The following is a 25,863-nucleotide window of genomic DNA, read 5'->3' on the forward strand; positions in this document are numbered from 1 at the left end:
TTCCATATGTGTGTGTGTATCTATCTGTCTTATATTTGTATGTATGTCTGTCTGCCTGTCTGTCTGTGAGTGTTTGTCTGTTAGTTACATTTTTGCACCACATGCAGTGTGTTTAATGTCTCCTATAATCTTGTTATTGTGGATGTTTCCCATGGCAGACCCAGTTGTCTGCAGCCTGGAGCTGTAGAGTCATCAGCCACCAGTGAGGACTGTCTGTACCTCAACATCTTCGTCCCCAGTGGCATCGTAAGTCACATTGTACCTATAGAGAGCTTTGTTGCACTAGAAGCCCTGTTGACCTCTCCTTTACTAAACCCTAGACACCTCAAACACCACTACACTGCTGGTCCCTCAGATTGACCATCTAGACACCTCAAACACCACTACACTGCTGGTCCCTCAGATTGACCATCTAGACACCTCAAACACCACTACACTGCTGGTCCCTCAGATTGACCATCTAGACACCTCAAACACCACTACACTGCTGGTCCCTCAGATTGACCATCTAGACACCTCAAACACCACTACACTGCTGGTCCCTCAGATTGACCATCTAGACTACTCAAACACCACTACACTGCTGGTCCCTCAGATTGATCAACTAGACACCTCAAACACCACTACACTGCTGGTCCCTCAGATTGACCATTGGTCTGCCATGTCATTCCTGTTCTTGTATTTTGCTCTGACAGAGAGGGAGTGCAGCGGTCCTGGTGTTCTTCCATAACCCGTCTGGAGCAGCCAGCCATGACACACCATCTCTACTGGACGGCTCCTACCTGGCTGCCGTTGGCAACATCGTCGTGGTTACCGTCAACACCAGGGTTTCAGCATTCGGATTCCTCAGCACAGGTGCTCCCCTTAACACACATCAGTAGCAGCATATAATGAGCTTATAGGTTATATGCTTTCAAAAGTCACGAGTGCTGCCTTCTAAAGCTGAACTCACAATTCGATCTGAGAGTGCTGCTGAAATGGCATTGCACTGTTGAAATAAGTGAATGTTAAAGTAGTAGGAAGATAGTGGAAATTAAGTTAGAATCAGGTCATGATGAATGTTAAGGGGAGAGGATGACATCATGTTTACTGTTGGTATTCTGCTGCTGTGGTGGGCTTAGAGGGGGCCGGAGGGGGGGAGAGAGAGAGGGAGGGAGGGAGGGAGGGAGGGGGGAGAGAGAGGGAGGGAGGGAGGGGGAGAGAGAGGGAGGGAGGGAGGGAGGGAGGGGGGAGAGAGAGGGAGGGAGGGAGGGAGGGGGGAGAGAGAGAGAGGGAGGGAGTGAGAGAGGGAGGGAGGGAGTGAGGGAGGGGGAGAGAGAAGGGGGGGAGTGAGAGAGGGAGGGAGGGAGTGAGGGAGGGGAGAGAGAGGGAGGGAGTGAGGGTGGGGGGAGAGAGTGAGGGAGTGAGGGAGGGGGAGAGAGAGAGAGGGAGGGAGTGAGAGAGGGAGGGAGGGAGTGAGGGAGGGGGAGAGAGAGGGAGGGAGAGAGAGAGGGAGGGAGGGGGAGAGAGAGAGGGAGGGAGGGGGAGAGAGAGGGAGGGAGGGGGGAGAGAGAGGGAGGGGGGGGAGAGGGAGGGAGGGAGGGAGAGAGGGAGGGGGAGAGAGAGAGAGAGAGGGAGTGAGAGAGGGAGGGGGAGAGAGAGGGAGGGGGAGAGGGAGGGGGAGAGAGAGGGAGGGGGGAGAGGGAGGGAGTGAGAGAGGGAGGGAGTGAGGGAGGGAGTGAGGGGGAGAGAGTGAGGGAGTGAGGGAGGGGGAGGGAGAGAGAGGGAGGGAGTGAGAGAGGGAGGGAGGGAGAGGGAGGGAGTGAGAGAGGGAGGGAGGGAGAGGGAGGGAGTGAGGGGGGGGAGTGAGGGGGAGAGAGGGAGGGAGGGGGAGAGAGAGGGAGGGAGGGGGAGAGAGAGGGAGGGGGAGAGGGAGGGAGGGAGGGAGAGAGGGAGGGGGAGAGAGAGAGAGAGGGAGTGAGAGAGGGAGGGGGGAGAGGGAGGGGGAGAGAGAGGGAGGGGGGGAGAGGGAGGGAGTGAGAGAGAGAGGGAGGGAGGGAGGGAGGGAGGGAGGGAGGAGTGAGGGGGGGGAGAGAGGGAGGGAGGGGGAGAGAGGGAGGGAGTGAGGGAGTGAGGGAGGGGGAGAGAGAGAGAGGGAGGGAGGGAGTGAGAGAGGGAGGGAGGGAGTGAGGGAGGGGGAGAGAGAGGGAGGGAGTGAGGGGGGGGGAGAGAGAGAGAGAGAGAGAGAGTGTGAGTGAGTGAGTGAGCGATCTCTGCTGATGGTGTGTTCTGTGCTGATGTGGCACTGAGAGGGAGGAGTGACACTCTCTCTCGCCACAGTCAGCCAGCCGCAGCACGCAGCTGGCACACTCTGAGACATGTGGAAGGACTGTGTGTGTTCAAGTTTCAACTTTATTATCCTAGACTGCACTTTCTGTTTTAGTGTATGATGTATAGTCTTGGTGATAGGAGCCCTCAGCTAGCAATTCTACAAGACCCTGCAACACCTACTAAACCACTGGTCCCGCTCAGCTAGCAACTCTAGAAAACCCTGCAACACAGCAACACCTACTAAAGCACTGGTCCCTCTCAGCTAGCAACTCTAGAAAACCCTGCAACACAGCAACACCTACTAAACCACTGGTCCCAGATATCTCTCCAAAATCCAATCAAATCCAATCAAATTGTATTTGTCACATGCGCCGAATACTTACAGTGAAATGCTTACTTACAGCCCTTAACCAACAATACAGTTTTAGAAAAAAAAAAAGAAAAAAAAAGTGACTTTGGAATGTTGTAAGCTTTCTGTTTGCTGTTGCTGAATGTATTCACGTTTTTACCAGGCTCTTGTAAAATGATATTTGAAATCCAATAGATTCTTGGTCCATTTTTAGTGGGTAATTATAGTATGCATGTACTGCAGTGGCTTTTGGACCCCAATTGGAAAATGTTGTTTGTATATTTTGGAAATGATGTAGACAATAACACAAGTCATAACCAAAGACCATATTACGTTATATAAGTTTATCTCTTGAATGGACTTTACTCCTGAAACTGTACATGAAATATCAGCAATGTGAACTGAATGCCTCTAGGCTCCACAGCCCTGCCAGGTAACACTGGTCTCCAGGACCAGGTAGCAGCTCTGAAGTGGGTCCAGGAGAACATTGAGGCGTTCGGAGGTGACCCCAGGCTGGTGACGGTGGGGGCAGAGCGGAGCGGAGCCGATGTGGCCAGCCTCCATCTGACCTCTCCCTCCTCACGTGGTCTCTTCAACAGGATGCTGCTCATGGTAAGCTGACCTGTGAGCCTGATCCTCACTGACCTTTACTAAGAGTCCCAAATGGCACCCTATTCCCTATATAGTGCACTGCTTTTGACCAGAGCCCTATCAAAAGTTGTGCACTATATGGGAAATAGGGCTATTTTGGATGTGTTACTAAGCCGTTATGTGTAAGTAATGCTATTACAGTAACGGTCTTAACCATTCCATCTGTTTATGACTAGTTTAGGGTGTCAAACAGTAACACCCTTAATGGTACAAATGTCACTGATCATGCAGTGTGACAGCCATCACAGTTTTACTTCCACGTTCACAGCATAGTCCAGTAGGATATGTCCTCTCTATACAGCAGGATATGTCCTCTCTATACAGCAGGATATGTCCTCTCTATACAGCAGGATATGTCCTCTCTATACAGCAGGATATGTCCTCTCTATACAGCAGGATATGTCCTCTCTATACAGCAGGATATGTCCTCTCTATACAGCAGGATATGTCCTCTCTATACAGCAGGATATGTCCTCTCTATACAGCAGGATATGTCCTCTCTATACAGCAGGATATGCCGTCTCCATACATTAAGCCCATATCCAGTCTTAAGAGTTCAGGTGGATGGCTTGTGCATACTCCCCCTCCTCTTCCAGTGCTGTAGTGCTGAGTCCGTGACTGGGAGGCACACACACACTGTTCCTCGTCTTCCTCCTCGTCCAGCTGCTCCTCTTCCTCTCCTTCCTCATGTCCCCCAGAGACATGTAGGAGGAGACTGTGTTCCGCAAGCCAAAGCTGAGCATAGAGTCTCTGTTGCCAGGGTAACGATGAGGCTGGTCTGTCAGCTCCGAACTGGGGTTAGAATAGATGTGATGCAGCGTTAGTATATGGAGTTAGCCTGTTATCTATCACTGATAAAATACATTGAAAGCTAAACTCCAAACTAAGCTCAAACCATATGTAATTGTCAGACTCCATGAAACTCCCAGAGAGGGGTAGTGACAGATATGGATGGAGAGAAACAAGGTTGGAGAGAGAGGGATGAAGGTTGGAGACAGAGAGATGAAGGTTGGAGAGAGAGGGATGAAGTTAGAGAGAGAGATGAGGGTTGGAGAGAGAGATGAAGGTTGGAGAGCGAGGGATGAAGGTTGGGGAGAGAGGGATGAAAGTTGGAGAGAGAGGGATGAAGGTTGGAGAGAGAGGGTTGAAGTTTGGAGAGAGAGGGTTGAAGGTTGGAGAGAGAGGGATGAAGGCTGAGAGAGAGGGATGAAGGTGGAGAGAGGGATGAAGGTGAGAGAGAGGGATGAAGATGGAGAGAGAGGGATGAAGGTGTAGAGAGAGGGATGAAGGTGTAGAGAGAGGGATGAAGGTGTAGAGAGAGGAATGAAGGTTGGAGAGAGAGGGATGAAGGTGGGAGAGAGAGGGATGAAAGTGGAGAGAGAGATGAAGATTGGAGAGAGAGATGAAGGTTGGAGAGAGAGGGATGAAGGTGGAGAGAGAGGGATGAAGGTGGAGAGAGAGGGATGAAGGTGGAGAGAGAGGGATGAAGGTGAAGAGAGAGGGATGAAGATGGAGAGAGAGGGATGAAGGTAGAGAGAGAGGGAAAGAGAGGTAAACGTTAGAGGAAGAGGTACCTGTTGACGTCTTTCCAGTCGAAATTGTTGTGCATCACCACAGGGGGCGCCTGGGAGGCCAGGTTGAGGTTGCCATTGGTTACAGCCTGACAGGGGGTGGTGAGGAGACAGCACAGGCCGTCTGCACAATCTGTCAAAGAGGAGGGGCCACTTTCTTTACCAGAAACCATACACAGCTATCCTGTGGTTATAACCAGTTAGCTACCAGAAACCATACACAGCTATCCTGTGGTTATAACCAGTTAGCTACCATACACAGTGACTAAAATGTAAATGTACAAGGACACATTAATGGCACAAGGAGAGCACTAGAAATGAATGTATTCCACATCCACAAAATAGCCTACTTCACAAATGTACTTCCACTACAGTCTACAGCTCTTATGAATCCACTTAGTTACTGAATATAGCATAGCATTACAGTGCATTGGAGTTGGTGTGGCTTGAAAGAGTCAATAATTCCACGTTAGAAAGTAATAACTACCAGTGGTGTCATGAGTTCTAAAATAATGAATGGTTCCAGCCCTTATTATAATGCTGTACTTGTCAGCTTATCTTTGTCACGCCCTGGCTCGGGGGACTCTCGTATGTTGAGCCAGGGTGTTAGTTTCTATGTTTTTGTTGTGGGTCTAGGTTACTTATTTCTATGTTGGTCTGAGTGACTCCCAATCAGAGGCAACGAGTGTCAGCTGGTTGTCTCTGATTGGGAGCCATATTTAAACAGTCGGGTTTTCATTCGTGTTTGTGGGTTTTTGTTTCGAGTCTGTTTATGGTAACCGTGAACTGTCACGTATCGTTCGTTGTTTTGTTCGTGTTGCCTTCAGTGAGAATAAATATGTTTGCATTCAACGCTGCGCATTGGTCCACTCTGTTAGACGATCTTGACAGAAAACCCCACCTCTACTGGACCAAGCAGCGAGTCGAGGAGCCATCGCCAGGGAAATCGCTGGCAGATCTCCGTGGCAGCTTCAACTGGGTCAAGCCCATTGAGGAGCTGAGTGACGAGGGTTGGAGACAGAGGAGCGAGAGGTGGGCGAGAACGATGGAGGCCTGGCCCACGGGGAGGAGAGACCCCCAGAAAAATTTTTTAGGGGGGCTCACGACGTCGGGGCAGCAGGAGGCCGCTATGGAGCGGTCCAGCGGGGTTGCAGAGGAGGCCGCCAGGTTACGGGGGCCACTGGTAGAAGAGGGGATGGAAGGTGTGGAGGCACGGCGAGAGGTACTGGGGTGTGTTACCAGTCCGGTCCGGCCCGTTCCAGATCCCGGTGTAGGGCCAGTGGTGTGTGTCCCTAGTACGGTCCGGTCTGTTCCTGCTCCCCGCACCAAGTCTGTGGTGCGTCTCGTCAGCCCGGCTCTGCCCGTTCCTGCTCTCCGCACCAGGTCTGTGGTGCGCGTCGCCAGCCCAGTCCGGCCCATTCCTGCTCCCCGCATCAAGTCTGTGGTGCGTCTCGTCAGCCCGGCTCTGCCCGTTCCTGCTCCCCGCACCAGGTCTGTGGTGCGCGTCGCCAGCCCAGTCCGGCCCATTCCTGCTCCCCGCATCAAGTCTGTGGGGCGTCTCGTCAGCCCGGCTCTGCCCGTTCCTGCTCCCCGCACCAGGTCTGGGGTGCGCGTCGCCAGCCCAGTCCGGCCCATTCCTGCTCCCCGCACCAAGCCTGTGGTGCGTCTCGTCAGCCCGGCTCTGCCCGTTCTGCTCTCCGCACCAGGTCTGTGGTGCGCGCCGCCAGCCCAGTCCGGCCCATTCCTGCTCCCAGCACCAAGTCTGTGGTGCGTTTCGTCAGCCCTGTCCGGCCCGCTCCTGCTCCCCACACCAAGCCAGTGGTGTGCGTCGTCAGTTCAGCACGGCCCGTGCCTGTTCCCCACACCAAGCCAGTGGTGTGCGTCGTCGGTCCGGCACGGCACGTGCCTGTTCCACTGGTGCCTGGTCCGGCGCGGGTCAGATGCGTTACGCCGGAGCTAGAGCAATCCGCTCCACCAGTGTGCAGTCCAGCTCCGGTCAGCAGGACCAGACCGGACCAGGGGTACTTTGGGGGGTTAGAGAGCGAGTGGGGATCATGCCCGGAGCCGGATCCGCCGCCTAGGCGGAGTGCCCACCCGGTCCCTCCCCTGTTGTGTTTCGTTGGCGCGGTCGGAGTCCGCGCCTTTAGGGGGGGGTACTGTCACGCCCTGGCTCGGGGGACTCTCGTATGTTGAGCCAGGGTGTTAGTTTCTATGTTTTTGTTGTGGGTCTAGGTTACTTATTTCTATGTTGGTCTGAGTGACTCCAAATCAGAGGCAACGAGTGTCAGCTGGTTGTCTCTGATTGGGAGCCATATTTAAACAGTCGGGTTTTCATTCGTGTTTGTGGGTTTTTGTTTCGAGTCTGTTTATGGTAACCGTGAACTGTCACGTATCGTTTGTTGTTTTGTTCGTGTTGCCTTCAGTGAGAATAAATATGTTTGCATTCAACGCTGCGCATTGGTCCACTCTGTTAGACGATCTTGACAATCTTTCCTAGAAATAGTTCCCATAAAGTCTACATGTGTATGACTTTAATGTCAGAATGTAATATTCATCAGATATGTTAACGTCCTGGAAAAACCTCTTTAAAAAAGAAAAGAAAAAAAAAAGTAGTAGTTTATTTTCAGATATGACTATTGCCAGACATATTGGCTATTATCATGAACCTTTCACAGATCATGGAGGGGGATGAATACTATAATCATGAATCTTTCACAGATCATGGAGGGGGATGACTACTATAATCATGAACCTTTCACAGATCATGGAGGGGGATGACTACTATAATCATGAACCTTTCACAGATCATGGAGGGGGATGACTACTATAATCATGAACCTTTCACAGATCATGGAGGGGGATGACTACTATAATCATGAACCTTTCACAGATCATGGAGGGGGATGACTACTTTCAATGTATGTTTTTTTTTTATCTACAAAAAGTGAGGAACAAGGTTTTTCAAGGACACCGATGAATAGATTTGGACTAAATATCCACGATTATGTCCCCATGGATTGTTATTTACCAGAGTAGTGGTTGACAAGGTCCTCCAGACACTGGAAGGTCAGACCAGGAGAGATGTAGTACCAGTTGTTGGGAAGGCGGATAATGCGATAGTGTACCATAGCCCTGTGACGTACAGACAGGGTATACACACCTACAACACCACCCAGTCAAAGAAAAACAATACATTATTGAATCCGTATAAAGTTGGTTGATTTTGGTTGATCATTTTAGTAGTTGATGTGAGAAAATGTATTGGCAGCCCTGTAGTCTAGTTTAGACAAAAGGCTTATAACACCCACTTTTATATATACAGTGGGGGAAAAAAGTATTTAGTCAGCCACCAATTGTGCAAGTTCTCCCACTTAAAAAGATGAGAGAGTCCTGTAATTTTCATCATAGGTACACGTCAACTATGACAGACAAAATGAGGAAAAAAATTCCAGAAAATCACATTGTAGGATTTTTAATGAATTTATTTGCAAACTATGGTGGAAAATAAGTATTTGGTCACCTACAAACAAGCAAGATTTTTGGCTCTCACAGACCTGTAACTTCTTCTTTAAGAGGCTCCTCTGTCCTCCACTCGTTACCTGTATTAATGGCACCTGTTTGAACTTGTTATCAGTATAAAAGACACCTGTCCACAACCTCAAACAGTCACACTCCAAACTCCACTATGGCCAAGACCAAAGAGCTGTCAAAGGACACCAGAAACAAAATTGTAGACCTGCACCAGGCTGGGAAGACTGAATTTGCATTAGGTAAGCAGCTTGGTTTGAAGAAATCAACTGTGGGAGCAACTATTAGGAAATGGAAGACATACAAGACCACTGATAATCTCCCTCGATCTGGGGCTCCACGCAAGATCTCACCCCGTGGGGTCAAAATGATCACAAGAACGGTGAGCAAAAATCCCAGAACCACACGGGGGGACCTAGTGAATAACCTGCAGAGAGCTGGGACCAAAGTAACAAAGCCTACCATCAGTAACACACTACGCCGCCAGGGACTCAAATCCTGCAGTGCTAGACGTGTCCCCCTGCTTAAGCCAGTACATGTCCAGGCCCGTCTGAAGTTTGCTAGAGTGCATTTGGATGATCCAGAAGAGGATTGGGAGAATGTCATATGGTCAGATGAAACCAAAATAGAACTTTTTGGTAAAACTCAACTCGTCGTGTTTGGAGGACAAAGAATGCTGAGTTGCATCCAAAGAACACCATACCTACTGTGAAGCATGGGGGTGGAAACATCATGCTTTGGGGCTGTTTTTTGCAAAGGGACCAGGACGACTGATCCGTGTAAAGGAAAGAATGAATGGGGCCATGTATCATGAGATTTTGAGTGAAAACCTCCTTCCATCAGCAAGGGCATTGAAGATGAAACGTGGCTGGGTCTTTCAGCATGACAATGATCCCAAACACACCGCCCGGGCAACGAAGGAGTGGCTTCGTAAGAAGCATTTCAAGGTCCTGGAGTGGCCTAGCCAGTCTCCAGATCTCAACCCCATAGAAAGTCTTTGGAGGGAGTTGAAAGTCTGTGTTGCCCAGCGACAGCCCCAAAACATCACTGCTCTAGAGGAGATCTGCATGGAGGTATGGGCCAAAATACCAGTAACAGTGTGTGAAAACCTTGTGAAGACTTACAGAAAACGTTTGACCTGTGTCATTGGGTATATAACAAAGTATTGAGAAACTTTTGTTATTGACCAAATATTTATTTTCCACCATAATTTGCAAATAAATTCATAAAAAATCCTACAATGTGATTTTCTGGAGAAAAAAATCTCAGTTTGTCTGTCATAGTTGACGTGTACCTATGATGAAAATTACAGGCCTCTCTCATCTTTTTAAGTGGGAGAACTTGCACAATTGGTGGCTGACTAAATACTTTTTTTCCCCACTGTATACCATTTATTTATGCCATTTAGCGGACACCTTTATCCAAAGTGACTTACAGTAGTGCTTGCATACCCACAACCCTCGCGTTGCAAGTACCCTGCTCTACAAACGGAGCCTGCCAGGACCACCACAGGACCACCTAAGATCCATTTAAGTTACTGCACAGACTTCTGTCTCTAGGCCACTCACCTTTTTGACTTTCTCTTATCATGAAGGAGCCAGCTCTGTTTCCGGGCAGACTAAGCAGTTCCTCTGCTTTGGGTCGGGGCACCCCTTCAAACAACCAGCTAAATGAATACAGATTAAAGTTCAACCATTATCATCAAGCATGCACTTTAATGCCTTAGAACCCCCCCTAAAACAACCAGCTGTGAATAAAGATTAAAACATTATCACTAGCCATTTGAATCACCTTGTGATAGCCTTTACCTTTTCAGAATACAAAGCATTAAAGCATTATCGTCAGTTATGCACTTTTATGCCTTAGAGGCAGATGACATGGCACTGGACCAGGAAAGTGTCAGGTTAGTATATGTAGCAGGCAGATGACATGGCACTGGACTAGGAAAGTGTCAGGTTAGTATATGTAGCAGGCAGATGACATGGCACTGGACTAGGAAAGTGTCAGGTTAGTATATGTAGCAGGCAGATGACATGGCACTGGACTAGGAAAGTGTCAGGTAGGTTAGTGTTGCAGTGAGTTCACCCACCCGTGATAGACCTTGGCCACATGGTTGTTGGGGATGTAGTTCTCATATCCTGTTTGGACAGAACAAACCCTCCACCAGTAACCCTCCCTGACAGAAGACAAGAAACAAGGAAAGAAGGAGGGTGAGTCCCAAATAGCACCCTATTCCTTATTTAGTTCACTATAGGCCAATAGGGCTCTGGTCAAAAGTAGAATTGGTCAGATTTGATCCCTGTCTCTGTCAGTCTAGTCAAACAGATCAGCTCTAAGAGGAGGTAGTGTTGTGTTGAGGTACTGAATGTGGAAGACTAGGCCTGCGTCCCAAATTGCCCCCTAGTCCCTATATAGTGCACTACTTTTGACCAGGGCCCATTGCACTCTATTCCCAAAAGGGCTCAGGTCAAAAGTAGTGCACTATATAGGGAATAGGGTGCCATTTGGGACACAGTCCATAGATTCAGTTGGGTTCAGTCACTCACTCTGCCAGGAGTCTCAGTCTCTCTCCTATCCTGAAGAGAGGCACACTGACGTCTGCTGAGGGGTAGTCCGACAGGACTACCAGGGTATCACTGACGTCTGCTGAGGGGTAGTCAGACAGGACTCCCAGGGTATCGTTGTCTGGCGAGAAGGGAAACCATAATGATTAATAATATACACAGTCATTTGTAATGGTAAAGTCATACAGATATACAGTACCTACAGAATGTTTTAATTCTATATTTCTGGTTAAAGTCTTCTCTTTATAGTGGCTCAGTGTGAAAAACAGTCCCCTCCTGTGCCAGTCTGGCCCAGCGGGAACTAGTGGCGGTTGGTGCCGAGGGAGGACAAACATTTTTAAAAACGAGCATGGCCTTATTTGGCAATAAATTAATAAAACCAAAAGCTTACCTTGACTTGGAAGAGTTCCAGTGTTGGATAGCCATAGCCAGATAGCTAACATAGCATCCCTCTCTGTTTGAGCTGGGTGTTTGAGTAGGCTAAACTAGTTAGCTGCATTCGCTAGCTAAGTAAGTGAAAGTGAAAAACATACTACAAAAATATAGCTAGCTCTCTCTCGCTTGATTAATTTTTGAATAAATTAATTTGTTCAACTATTGTCTTTCTCTCTCTTTGAGTCAACTACTCACCACATGTTATGCACTGCAGTGATAGCTAGCTGTAGCTTATGCTTTCAGTACTAGATTCATTCTCTGATCCTTAGATTGGGTGGACAACATGTCAGTTCATGCTGCAAGAGCTCTGATAGGTTGGAGGATGTCCTCCGGAAGTTGTCATAATTACTGTGTAAATCTATGTAAGGGGGTGAGAACCTCTAATGGTTATTTACTGTGGAGCGCATAATGTACGAGGTGACTGTAGTTCATGGTCATAGCTGATGTAACCAATGGGAAAATGCCATGTACTGGTGTACTATCTTAATTTGACCAGTTTCTCACAGCAGGAAAATAATCCTTCAGCAACAGGAAATTATAATTAATGGACATTTTTGTAGGGGTTGATATATTTTTAGTTAGGAAAAATCAAGTCTGACATTTTAAAGTGGAAATTACAAACGAAGAAGCATTTTTAAACCTTGAATACACAACAATTAGCATTTCCTTATGCAAAGGAAAATTCTCTGCGACAACAGAGTGATCAAATTAAGAGAGTACATCTGTACAGTATCTCGCAATCACTAGCGAAAGCAAATGTGTTATCAGGTCGTCCATATCACATGAAGATTATATTATTTTTCCATTCAGTCAGCAGCTCTTGCACAGTCATTTCAAGACGCTGAACGCTCACACACTGATTCTGTTACAAAAACATAAAAATATATATTTTTTGTATGTTTGTTTTTACATAGGAGTACATGTTGTTAAAATTCAGGGAGTATGGAAGTAGGATACTGTTCAGAATTTAATTTAATGAAGAAATATGTTTTATATTTTATAATTGTCCATTAAAAAGCATGAGCTGACATGTTGGTAGAGGTGCAGACGAACGGAATATTAAACAGTCTACAACAGAAAGTCCTACACTGTATATATACTCCCAACAATTTAATTGGTAAACAAAATATAGCAAATATTGCGTGGTGATCATTTGACCTAATTCTAAATTATTTTCTTCATTTATAAGCTTGCGGTTGTTTGGCTACAGTTTGCATGAGGAGCCTTATTTATTTTGGGTGACATTATGCAAATGTTTACACATGCACAGAGCAGGACAGGGCCAGTACAGCTTATGGAAACAGTGTCAGTCTACCAAGTCAGTCCACCCTTACTTAAAAAGTACGTTAAATTAACCATCGCCCATTAAAGAGGCAATCTGTGATTCTGAACTTTTAAATGAATGAATATATAGCCATTCTTGAATAATTTTTATTTATTTTGCCCCTTTAACAGGATCCTTTCATTTATAAAACAATAATGACCTAAATACAGGCTTCCTTAACCAGAGAGACTTACTTCTCAGAGAGGGGTCAGAGCTGGTGTTGGTGTCATCTCCATTCGCTGGCATAGAGACTGGGCTGGTCCTGACATTCCCCATGTCTGGTCAGAGCCTTGTTGTTCATTTGGATGCAGGAATAAAGTGCTGGGAAGCAGCAGTGCTATGCATGCGTGCCTCTCATTCCTTTATCTCACTATTTAGCCCAGCACTGGTATTCTCAAGTTTAGGATGTCGATATCATCCTCCTTTCTTCAGAGAGCCTAACAACACCAGCCTGTAGCAGCCTCAGCCGTTGTACCTAATACAACCCCATATTTGGTATAATGTAGCCAGAATTATAATGTAATATAGCCTGAATTAGCTTAGCATGATGCTACAGTACTGTATAACGGTGATAAGCAGCAGCTTATCGGTCTATTCTATGCATCCTGCCAGTCTGTTTTTGTTTAGCTCATCTTGTCACTTCCTCCCTAATGGGGAAGTTGAGTGTAGCTTGTTTTTCACCACATTTTTCCACTCCTGAAATAGACTAATTACCACACAGGGCAGTAGCTAATAGATGATAGACTAATCACCACAGTACAGTAGCTAATATATGATAGACTAATCACCACAGGGCAGTAGCTAATATATGATAGACTAATCACCACAGGGCAGTAGCTAATAGATGATATACTAATCATCACAGTACAGTAGCTAATAGATGATAGACTAATCACCACAGGGCAGTAGCTAATAGATGATATACTAATCACCACAGTACAGTAGCTAATAGATGATATACTAATCACCACAGGGCAGTAGCTAATAGATGATATACTAATCATCACAGTACAGTAGCTAATAGATGATATACTAATCATCACAGTACAGTAGCTAATAGATGATAGACAGCATGCAAATAAACACTTGAAAGTTGTGTGCAACCACATTTTATATAATATTTCTAACATTAGACGTCATTCCATTTTGGAACTAAAAATGCATAGCTATCAATAATAATCATTTTCAGTCTATGCTTATTTGTGTTGACTAGTAGAGAGACAGCATTAATTGCAAATGGCTTTGAAGTTCTGAGTGGTTCTCTGACTCTCTTCTTTCACCCGGGTGAGATTAAACCATGACATTGACTGGTTATCTGACTCTGTCCCTCTTTTCTCTCCCCAGGGTGGCTCTATGTTCTCCCCTGCCTCAGTGCTGAGTGGTTCTCTGACTCTGTCCCTCCTCTCTCTCTCTCTCTCTCTCTCTCTCTCTCTCTCTCTCTCTCTCTCTCTCTCTCTCTCTCTCTCTCTCTCTCTCTCTCTCTCTCTCTCTCTCTCTCTCTCTCTCTCTCTCTCTCTCTCTCTCTCTCTCTCTCCCCCTCTCTCTCTCTCCCCCTCTCTCTCTCTCTCTCCCCAGGGTGGATCTATGTTCTCCCCTGCCTCAGTTCTGAGTGGTTCTCTGACTCTGTCCCTCCTCTCTCTCTCTCTCCCCAGGGTGGCTCTGTGTTCTCCCCTGCCTCAGTGCTGAGTGGTTCTCTGACTCTGTCCCTCCTCTCTCTCTCTCTCTCTCCCCAGGGTGGCTCTGTGTTCTCCCCCGCCTCAGTGCTGAGTGGTTCTCTGACTCTGTCCCTCCTCTCTCTCTCTCTCTCTCTCTCTCTCTCTCCCCAGGGTGGCTCTGTGTTCTCCCCTGCCTCAGTGCTGAGTGTATCCAAGGCCCAGGTGCAGGCTGAGGCTCTGGCCCGGGAGCTGGGCTGTCCCCCCTCTGACCCAGAACAGCTGGCCTCCTGCCTGAGAGCAGCACCAGCACAGGACCTCAACGCTGCTCAGACCAAGGTACTGTTGGTCTTATAGACCCAGACTAAGGTACTGTTGGCCTTATAGACCCAAACCAGGGTACTGTTGGCCTTATATACCCAGACCAAGGTACTGTTGGCCTTATAGACCCAGACCAAGGTACTGTTGGCTTTATAGACCCAGACCAAGGTACTGTTGGCCTTATAGACCCAGACTAAGGTACTGTTGGCCTTATAGACCCAGACTAAGGTACTGTTGGCCTTATATACCCATACCAAGGTACTGTTGGCCTTATAGACCCAGACCAAGGTACTGTTGGCCTTATAGACCCAGACCAAGGAAGGTAGCTGTATAGTCCCAGACCAAGGAAGGTAGCCGTATAGTCCCAGACTAAGGAAGGTAGCCGTATAGTCCCAGACCAAGGAAGGTAGCTGTATAGTCCCAGACCAAGGAAGGTAGCTGTATAGTCCCAGACCAAGGAAGGTAGCCGTATAGTCCCAGACCAAGGAAGGTAGCTGTATAGTCCCAGACCAAGGAAGGTAGCTGTATAGTCCCAGACCAAGGAAGGTAGCCGTATAGTCCCAGACCAAGGAAGGTAGCTGTATAGTCCCAGACCAAGGAAGGTAGCCGTATAGTCCCAGACTAAGGAAGGTAGCTGTATAGTCCCAGGCCAAGGAAAGTAGCTGTATAGTCCCAGACCAAGGAAGGTAGCTGTATAGTCCCAGACCAAGGAAGGTAGCTGTATAGTCCCAGACCAAGGAAGGTAGCTGTATAGTCCCAGACCAAGGAAGGTAGCTGTATAGTCCCAGACCAAGGAAGGTAGCTGTATAGTCCCAGACCAAGGAAGGTAGCTGTATAGTCCCAGACCAAGGAAGGTAGCCGTATAGTCCCAGACTAAGGAAGGTAGCTGTATAGTCCCAGACCAAGGAAGGTAGCTGTATAGTCCCAGACCAAGGAAGGTAGCTGTATAGTCCCAGACCAAGGAAGGTAGCCGTATAGTCCCAGACCAAGGAAGGTAGCTGTATAGTCCCAGACCAAGGAAGGTAGCTGTATAGTCCCAGACCAAGGAAGGTAGCCGTATAGTCCCAGACCAAGGAAGGTAGCTGTATAGTCCCAGACCAAGGAAGGTAGCTGTATAGTCCCAGACCAAGGAAGGTAGCTGTATAGTCCCAGACCAAGGAAGGTAGCTGTATAGTCCCAGACCAAGGAAGGTAGCTGTATAGTCCCAGACCAAGGAAGGTAGCTGTATAGTCCCAGACCAAGGAAGGTAGCTATATAGTCCCAGACCAAGGAAGGTAGCCGTATAGTCCCAGACCAAGGAAGGTAGCCGTATAGTCCCATACCAAGGAAGGTAGCCGTATAGTCCCAGACCAAGGAAGGTAGCTGTATAGTCCCAGACCAAGGAAGGTAGCTGTATAGTCCCAGACCAAGGAAGGTAGCTGTATAGTCCCAGACCAAGGAAGGTAGCCGTATAGTCCCAGACCAAGGAAGGTAGCTGTATAGTCCCAGACCAAGGAAGGTAGCTGTATAGTCCCAGACCAAGGAAGGTAGCCGTATAGTCCCAGACCAAGGAAGGTAGCCGTATAGTCCCAGACCAAGGAAGGTAGCTGTATAGTCCCAGACCAAGGAAGGTAGCCGTATAGTCCCAGACCAAGGATGGTAGCCGTATAGTCCCAGACCAAGGAAGGTAGCTGTATAGTCCCAGACCAAGGAAGGTAGCTGTATAGTCCCAGATCAAGGAAGGTAGCTGTATAATCCCAGACCAAGGAAGGTAGCTGTATAGTCCCAGACCAAGGAAGGTAGCTGTATAGTCCCAGACCAAGGAAGGTAGCCGTATAGTCCCAGACTAAGGAAGGTAGCTGTATAGTCCCAGACCAAGGAAGGTAGCTATATAGTCCCAGACCAAGGAAGGTAGCCGTATAGTCCCAGACCAAGGAAGGTAGCCGTATAGTCCCAGACCAAGGAAGGTAGCCTGTTTCTATAGTGAGGCAGCTTGATGTACCAGTACCCCCCCTGGACAGGACACTAGTCTATCTCCTGTTTCTGTAGTGAGGCAGCTTGATGTACCAGTACACCCCCTGGACAGGACACTAGTCTATCTCCTGTTTCTGTAGTGAGGCAGCTTGATGTACCAGTACACCCCCTGGACAGGACACTAGTCTATCTCCTGTTTCTGTAGTGAGGCAGCTTGATGTACCAGTACACTTCCTGGACAGGACACTAGTCTATCTCCTGTTTCTGTAGTGAGACAGCTTGATGTACCAGTACACCCCCTGGACAGGACACTAGTCTATCTCCTGTTTCTGTAGTGAGGCAGCTTGATGTACCAGTACACCCCCTGGACAGGACACTAGTCTGTCTCCTGTTTCTGTAGTGAGGCAGCTTGATGTACCAGTACACCTCCTGGACAGGACACTAGTCTATCTCCTGTGTCTGTAGTGAGGCAGCTTGATGTACCAGTACACCCCCTGGACAGGACACTAGTCTATCTCCTGTTTCTCTAGTGAGGCAGCTTGATGTACCAGTACACCCCCTGGACAGGACACTAGTCTATCTCCTGTTTCTGTAGTGAGGCAGCTTGATGTACCAGTACACCCCCTGGACAGGGCACTAGTATATCTCCTGTTTCTGTAGTGAGGCAGCTTGATGTAGTTTGTGTGTATGTATTGGTATTGATATGTAGGCTACGTGTGCCTTTTTAAAATTATTACTTTATTTTAAAAAAAATATTGATGTAGTTCTGTCCTTGAGCTGTTCTTGTCTGTTAATGTTCTGTATTATGTCATGTTTCATGTTTTGTGTGGACCCCAGGAAGAGTAGCTGCTTCTTTTGCAACAGCTAATGGGGATCCTAATAAAAGACCAAATACCAAAGAAAATGTATATTTAAATCCCCTGGACAGGACACTAGTCTATCTTCTGTTTATGTAGTGTTTGGCAGCTTGATGTACCGGTATACCCCCTGGACAGGACGCTAGTCTATCACAGGGCCAGACCAAGGTAGACTTTCAGTAGCATAAATCCCACAAAGCATCGGCTAAGCTCATTGTATTGCTCTGTGTTAGAAGTATGATTAAATAGCCTCAATGCAAACATCTCCCTAATTCCAATTTCTTCTGATCTTTTTGACATTTTTCAATATAATATATCTATTAAAAACACATGCTGTGTTCCCATTCTAACAGGTATCATAGCCTGTATTCCAAATGGCACCCTATTCCCTGTTTAGTGCACTACTTTTGACTAGGGCCCATAGGGCTCTGGTCAAAAGTATTGCACTATAAAGGCAGTAGATGCTATTTGGGGACATCGTTTTTTTTTCTGTCAAAAGTTATGTTATCTGTTACAGTTGCTGTCAGTCAGTGGGCCCCTGCAGGCCTGGGGTCCAGTGGTGGATGGGGTCTCTGTCCAGGGGAAACCCTCCATGGCCCTGATGAATGCACTCTCCCACAGAGCTGACCTCCTGCTGGGCTCCTCCGCAGAGGATGGACTCATCAGCAGGGCCAAGAGGATCAAGGTGAGAACCAGAGATCCTATAATTCATAGGTGTTCTTTATGTATTTCTATGGTGAGAACATTCACTTCTAGTATCGTCCATCTATTTAGTTGTACCTGTTTATTGAGCTTTCCCCATGCTTTAGGATGGAACTGGGGAATTCGGCTCTTTGTTTTTCATAGAGTATAGGATATATTCTAATGTGTTAACTCCTAGTTCAACTCAGCTAGTGACTAGTGTGTTAGCGGTTTGTCCTCATTCATATCAATGCATCCCCAATTATTAGTTTTGATTAGTATTACTATACTCAGCCACATTTCATATCACCAACTTCTACTTTTCCCCCGTAATGTCTGACGACAGAACTTTGAGGAGCTCCAGGGGCGAGCTGACAGTAAAACAGCGTTCTACGAAGCCCTGTCCAACTCTCTGGGTGGAGACGATGCCAATGCTTTTGTGAAGGCTGCAGCTACCTGGTTCTACTCTATGCAGCACTCTCCCTCTCCTGCTGGTTACAATGTCTTCTCTCAGGCTCTTAACAATGCAACCAGGTGAGAAATGTGCTAAGCACACTACTGTATACAGTATTCATGTAGTTCCAGAATACCTTCCTCTTATTCATAGAATTCAGTGTATCAATATACAGTTCCTGTATGGAGAAGCAAGCACCATAATAATCTAATCACGTCACAAGATACCATTCTCTGTTCAGTTCTGTATATTCAGTTATCAGTTCAGTTCACTTCATTTATTTGGCCTTTTACAGGAATTTGTCTCTTCGCGTTCAAGAGCACTTAGTTCTATACAGTGAGTTCTATACAGTGAGTTCTTTACAGTGAGTTCTATACAGTGAGTTCTATACAGTGAGTTTTATACAGTGCCTTCAGAAAGTATTCATACCCCTTGACTTATTCCACATTGTTGTCTTACAGCCTGAATTCAAAATGGATTAAATTGATATTTTTCCTCACCCATCTACACACATTACCCCATAATGACAAATTTATTGAAAATGAAATACAGAAATATCTTATTTACGTAAGTATTCACACCTGATACACCTTTGGCGGAGATTACAGCTTTGAGTCGTATTGGGTATGTCTGTATCAGCTTTGAAAGTCTGGATTTTGAGATTTTCTCCCATTCTTCCAGGCTGATTTTCTCAAAATCTGTTAAGTCATATGGGGAGTGGCGGTGAACAGCAATCTTCAAGTCTTTCCACAGATTTTCAATGGGATTCAAGTCTGGGCTTTGGCTGGGCCACTCAAGGACTTTCACATTCTTGTTCTGAAGCCATTCCAACATTGCTTTGGCTCTATGCTTGCAGTCATTGTCCTATTGGAACATAAATCTTCACCCCCAGTCTAAGGTCGTTTGCACACTGAAGCAGGTTCTCATATAGGATCTGCCTGTATTGCTGAAAAGCATCCCCATAGCATGATGCTGCCACCACCATGCTTCACGGTAGGGATGGTGTTAGACGGGTGATGAGCTGTGCCTGGTTTTCTCCAAACATAGCGCTTTGCATTCAGGCCAAAGAGTTACATTTTTGTCTCATCAGACCACAGAATCTTTTGCCTTATGCTCGGAGTCTTTCATGTGCCTTTTTGCAAACTCCAGGTGTGCTGTCATTTGCCTTTTTCTCAGGAGTGGCTTCCATCTGGCCACTCTCACATAAAGCCCAGATTGGTGGAGTGCTGTAGAGACAGTTGTCCTTCTGGCAGGTTCTCCCATCTTAGCCAAGGAACTCTGCAGTTTTGTCAGTGGTCATTGGGTTCTTGGTCACCTCCCTGACCAAGGTCCTTCTTGCCCGGTTGCTCAGTTTGGTCGAACAGCCAGCTCTAGGCAGAGTCTGGGTAGTTCCATATTTGTTCAATTTCCTGATGATGAAGACCACTGTGCTCTTGGAAATGTTCAACACTCTTGAAATTGTTTTATACCCTTCCCCAGATATATTCCTCATCACAACAGTTCCTTGGACTTCATGGTATAGTTTCTGCTCTGACATGCACTGTCAACTGTGGGACCTTATATAGACAGGTGTGTTTCTTTCTAAATCATGCCCAAACAATTGAATTAGCCACAGGTGGACTCCAATCAAGTTGTAGTGACATCTCAAGGATGATCAAAGGAAATTGGATGCACCTGAGCTCATTTTGGAGTGTCATAGGAAAGGGGTGTGAATACATATGTAAATGAGATATTTCTGTATTTTATTTTTGATAAATTAGCTAAAAATTCTTAAAACATGTTTTCACTTTGTCATTATGGGATATTGTGTGTAGATAGGTGAGAACATGTTTTATTTAATCAATACTTTCTGAAGGCCATACATTGAGTTCTATACAGAGAGTTCGACGCAGTGAGTTCGACGCAGTGAGTTCGACGCAGTGAGTTCGACGCAGTGAGTTCAGTACAGTGAGTTCAGTACAGTGCAGAGTGAGTAGAGACTCATACCTAGAGTATAGACCTCTTTACATTGTTATATGTTGCTTTACTGTCATTGACAAACTGGAAACTGGCCCTGTTCAAAAGTAGTGCACTATAAAGGGAATAGGGTACCATTTGAGACGCAACACTGAAGAACTGGAACAGAGGGTGTTTCACTTGTGGTCCAGAGGAAGGAAACAGACAGCCAAGTGAAGACTGAAATAACCTGAGGATTTTGAAGAACTGTGTTACTGATAGTGTTAGGAGCAGTGTGTTTAGAAAAGAAAGAAATGTAACCATTCAGAAATAGAAATGCTAGTGCTGTGGCGCAGCCATTTAACTTGGCCCTGACATGGGGCATAGACCAAGCTTTTCACCAGGAATGTGCCATAAGGAAACGTCAGGGCCTATATTCATAAAGCGTCTTAGAGAAAGAATGCTGATCTAGGACCAGTTTTGCCTTTTGGATTGTAAAATGAATGGATAGATGGAATCTGATTTTATACTGAACAAAAATATAAACGCAACATGCAACAATTTCAAAGATTTGACTGAGTTACAGTTCATATAAGGAAATCAGTCAATTGAAATAAATAAATTAGGCCTTAATGTATGGATTTCACATGACTGGGCAGGGGCGCAGCCATGGGTGGGCCTGGAGGGTATAGGCCCACCCACATGGCAACCAGGCCCAGCCAGGACCCCCCCCCCCCACTGTCAGGTGGATGGGTTATCTGGGCAAAGGGGAAATGCTCACTAACAGGGATGTAAACAAATTAATTTGTGCACAACATTTGAGAGAAATAAGCTTTGTGTGTATGAAACATTTACTGTGATTTTGTATTTCAGCGAATGAAACATGGGACCAACACTTTACATGTTGCGTTTATATTTTTGTTCAGTTCAGCACTCCTACTCTTATATGCAATGGGATTCTGTACATACTGTATGTCTCTGTAGTTCTGTGTATGTTCTGTATATATCTGCAGTATTGACAGAGATGTTCTTCTAATGCGTATGTTCTGCATATATCTGCAGTATTGACAGAGATGTTCTAGATACAGGCTTTGGTAGTTATATGAATGGTTGCTGCTGCCTCTCCTCTTCAGCGTTTACTGCACTGGACTTCACCCACATAATAACTAGTGTCAAATATAGCAGGGAACAGGGCTGACGCTGACCCACACAACACACCCATGGACCTGCGGTTAGCTCAGGATAGCAACCGACCGATGCCTTAAAGAGAAAAACAACAGCATATCTCACATTCACAACATGTATTTTAGTAAAAGAGTCCTGACCTGAAACTATCACTATGCTAGGAGTTATACTAGACATTCTCCAGAGTTCAAAATGCCTGTAACTTAAAGGCAGATATGTCCATTGCTTGTTTATCCACATCCATCAGTGTATTTTGGCTGCAGCAGGAGTGGCCCCTCACTCAGTAAATACCCGCCCTGCTGTAACACACTGGATATGTCCCAAATGGCACCCTATTCCCTGCATAGTGCACTACCGCTATGGGCTCTGGTCAACAGTAGTGCACTATATAGGGAATCGGGTGCCATTTGGAACCTAGCCTTAGTTAACTAGCCTGGCACTGTGGCAGCCAGACAGACCATTTCTTCTCAAGACACACATACACACACACAACCCTCAGTCACACATGTAAATGTTTGGTTTGTTAGACAACACTGTGTGAGTGATTGTCAGTGAACTGCTGTCCTGTCATGTACAGAATAGGTACACCTGGCTTTATCCTTTCTCTCAGTCTTTGTCCACAAAGCAAAGTGAAACATTTTCATTTGAGTCATTTAGCAGACGCTCTTATCCAGAGCGACTTACAGTTAGTGAGTGCATACAATAACAATGCTGTGATGTGTGTTGAGACTGTGTTAAATGTCGCTCTCTGTCTCTGTTCAGAGATCTCTTCATTGTGTGCCCCACCATAAAGATGGCCAACTTCTGGGCAGCTAACTCCAGATCCAATGTGTTCATGTATCACCTGCCTGAGGACACTGCCCAGACCAGGTAATCACTGGGTGTGAGGAGGACTAGGCAGCCAGGAAGCCAGGTCAGGTCAGGGCTCCACACCGTTGACTACTAGTCAAGTAGTACTTGTGTTAACTCAGACTACCTTGTTGTGTCATTTAGCAGACGCTCTTATCCAGAGTGCATACATTTTCATACTGGCCCCCCGTGGGAAACAAACCCACAACCCTAGCGTTGCAAGCGCCATGCTCTACCAACTGAGCTACAGGGGACTACATGATAATGTATTATTTATTTGTTTTGCTGTGTTGCTAGGGAAGTGGCATGATGATGTATTATTTATTTGTTTTGTTTTGCTGTGTTGCTAGAAAAGTGGGATGATGATGTATTATTTGTTTTGTGTTGCTAGGGAAATGGCATGATAATGTATTATTTAATTGTTTTGTTTTGCTGTGTTGCTAGGGAAGTGGGATGATAATGTATTATTTATTTGTGTGTGATTTGTTTTCATTTCAGTGCTGACCTGTCAGTGCCCCTGGATGTCCAGTATGTGTTTGGTCTCCCCCACAGCCCCCTGACCTACAACCTGTTCACCAACACAGAGAGACGCCTCTCCCTGCAGATGATGACCTACATTGCCAACTTCATCAAGTCCGGGTAAAAAAAACTAAACAGAAATTACTTTAAATAAATGCCAACCATACTGTATAGTAGTGCCATTTCCATCTAAATCAATTGGTTTATTTTGTATTGTTTGTTACATCTAAACCAATCCCCATGACTGGAGAATACTGCCTTATGCATGTGGTATCATAATAGATAATATATGACATTTACAGTGGCTTGCGAAAGTATTCACCCCCCTTGGCATTTTTTCTATTTTGTTGCCTTACAACTGTTAAGTTGCGTCAATTCAAATCTGGTATTAGGAACAAAAGAGGTCAATACACGTCTTCTAAAATAGACTAGTATTTTAATTAATGCAAACCACTTCAATGGTAAATATGATGTTCGTATATACGGGTCCACTGAAATACCACGCAGGGCACTCAGAGAACTGATCCATTGTTCTAAGTTCTTCTTCAAATACTCTGACAGAGATAGTTCCCGCTCCCTGCTGGCCAATCAGAGTAGAGACTGAGCGTGGTTTAGACTTACTCAGCCAATCGTTGGCGCACAGGCTGGTCCCAGCCCCTTGGCGCTTCACTGTTGCACACTGTTGCCAGGCATAAGTTGTTATCATCACAACCTGTAGAGTCAGCACCCATACACTGTTCCCCTGTACTCTTTGTACCTACGTCCTTGGACGGTTCACAGATCACAAAGAGGCAGTGTTCGTGTATGTGAGACACAAGTTCTTATCTCCCCCTACTCCCTAAAACAGCTCCTCACATTAATCACAGCTTATTAGGTTAAACGATTTATATCAGTACAGTACAAACCTTTTATGTTTAATCATTAATGCATTCTTTCTAAGCTAGGCATCACATCTAGATCCCCACAATCCCCCTTTTCACACCCACTGGGTGTGAACCCAAAACAAGAAATTTCAGGAATCCCCCTATTGACACCCTCTAGGGTGTCACTCATTAAAATACAATACAAACAAAAATAATCACACTTTTATTAATAGGCAATAATGATAATAAAAAAGCCTTCAGTCCTTCCATCTACACCTAACTTGTACTAGGTTGGCTACCCAGCCACCCAGGAACTTCAAACCTTCACATAAGGAAAGACAAACATTCACAATGGTTAACTTGATTAATAAAGCATAAAACACAGGATTAATAGAACACAAAACACAAACAGGGAAGTACATTTTGGCCCCCTATTGACACCCTCTAGGGTGTCACTCCACCAAGCCTGGTAGGTCATATCCTTTATTCCTTAGGTCGGAGTCCGGGATTGGGCCGTATCTCACCATCTGTTGGGAAACCGCCTTCTCCATTGCCTTGCGTTTAGGGAGCTATCAATAGCAGAGTTCTCAGCCAGTTCATTCGCCAGCGTGGTGAGTCCCTGAAGTGCTTTGGTCACGGACCCGTCCGGTGCTGTATTGTTGGGGATCAAAGTACAGCACATAGATCCAAACAGAACACAAACTCCGCTCAGCCAAAAGCATATCTAAAGCTATTCTATTCTGCCATGCCATTAAGCTAGTTGCCGCTGTCTGCTCAGCCAATCCCTTTATTGCATCACGAGTGTGGTTTATAAATCTTTGCTGGTTATAGTAAATATAATTTATCCAATCTACGTTTTTATTAATTGTTGACCACCAGAAAAGACTTGATTCAAACCCAGCTGCGATCTGATTCCTAGCTTTGAATTCTTCTGGAACCCCTCGAGGTACTCCTATCCCATCAATATATATATATATATATTCATTGACTAGCAACAGGTATCCCTCATTCAGGGAAAGCTCTCTCTCTCTTCTGTTATTTTATGGTTCAAATCATATATATTATTACTAAATTATAATCTTCTTCACACTTTTCACAGTATTATAAATTACCCTCAACTTAGTAAAATAAACTATCTTAAAGTCCTCCTCTCAAGCCTTTAGAATCTACTAGTGTGGATGATTAATTAACACCAGAAGGTTAAAACAGAGTTCAGAGGCAATTGAAATTATTCAACGAACTGTTCCATCCCATAGTATACCAAACATTACCATTATTCTAAATATTTCATAAATGTTACTTATCCCAAGTGTTCATTAAGTCCTCATGACATTCATTCTCATAAGAAATCATATATACCCCAAACTCAGCCAAAACCGAAAAACTCCAAAAGAAATGCGTGCTCCTCCAAGACCTATCACCCTTGACCTGCTGAAAACCCCCCAAAATTGAAACAACAAGGCTTTATAAACATCATACTAGGTGTGTTGTTTTTTGTTTGAAAAACCCAATTTGAAAAAACAACAACCACAAATAGCCAGGCCCCACTTAAATACTGCCTAACTTCACTACTGCTCCCCCTAGCCCTGGGCAACATTCCAATGAGATAAGCTAATTATCTTTCTCCTGGTTATAATCTAAAGATGGTAGTACACACAAAACATGATACAGATATCCCCAGTCCTAACCCATCAATAATTTTGTATCAATCTAATTCCTCATAACTAATCCATAAAACCACTCAAAATTCCTCGAGTATACAATGATTATTTAATTGATTACCCTAACTCTGCTACATGTGATCTCATCTCAAATGATCCATTATCAATTATTTGATCAACCCCCTAGGAAAATCTGTCTCA

At 45.8% G+C, this 25,863-nt stretch overlaps 2 protein-coding genes across 2 annotated transcripts in view; one reads left to right on the forward strand and one right to left on the reverse strand.

Annotated features, from left to right (window-relative positions):
• LOC121585342 (thyroglobulin-like) overlaps positions 1-25,863 on the forward strand; it is a 92,759-nt gene that overhangs the window by 59,372 nt on the left and 7,524 nt on the right. Inside the window, 8 exon segments of the mRNA XM_041901723.2 lie at positions 159-250; positions 700-855; positions 3,075-3,271; positions 14,559-14,723; positions 18,033-18,200; positions 18,543-18,730; positions 22,533-22,640; positions 23,118-23,258. Of these exon segments, the coding sequence (XP_041757657.2) occupies positions 159-250; positions 700-855; positions 3,075-3,271; positions 14,559-14,723; positions 18,033-18,200; positions 18,543-18,730; positions 22,533-22,640; positions 23,118-23,258 (1,215 nt within the window).
• LOC121586092 (src-like-adapter) lies at positions 3,279-13,333 on the reverse strand. The gene is made up of 7 exons (XM_041902564.2): positions 12,927-13,333; positions 10,956-11,094; positions 10,499-10,585; positions 9,978-10,075; positions 7,910-8,041; positions 4,885-5,014; positions 3,279-4,102 (listed from the first exon to the last, which is right to left on the reverse strand). The coding sequence occupies exons 1-7, from the start codon at positions 13,006-13,008 to the stop codon at positions 3,859-3,861; spliced, it is 912 nt and encodes a 303-aa protein (XP_041758498.1). The 5' UTR covers positions 13,009-13,333; the 3' UTR covers positions 3,279-3,858.

Source organism: Coregonus clupeaformis, chromosome 17, assembly GCF_020615455.1.
Source record: "Coregonus clupeaformis isolate EN_2021a chromosome 17, ASM2061545v1, whole genome shotgun sequence".
Lineage (NCBI taxonomy): Eukaryota > Metazoa > Chordata > Actinopteri > Salmoniformes > Salmonidae > Coregonus > Coregonus clupeaformis.

Excerpts from the sequence above, each read along its gene's own strand:
- LOC121586092 (XM_041902564.2), bottom strand. The coding sequence starts at position 13,008 with ATGGGGAATGTCAGGACCAGCCCAGTCTCTATGCCAGCGAATGGAGAT. Across the intron at positions 10,586-10,955 it reads AGACTGAGACTCCTGGCAGA|GGAGGGTTACTGGTGGAGGG; the intron begins GTGAGTGACTGA and ends GTCTTCTGTCAG. Across the intron at positions 5,015-7,909 it reads CCTTGTCAACCACTACTCTG|ATTGTGCAGACGGCCTGTGC; the intron begins GTAAATAACAAT and ends CCTCTTTGACAG.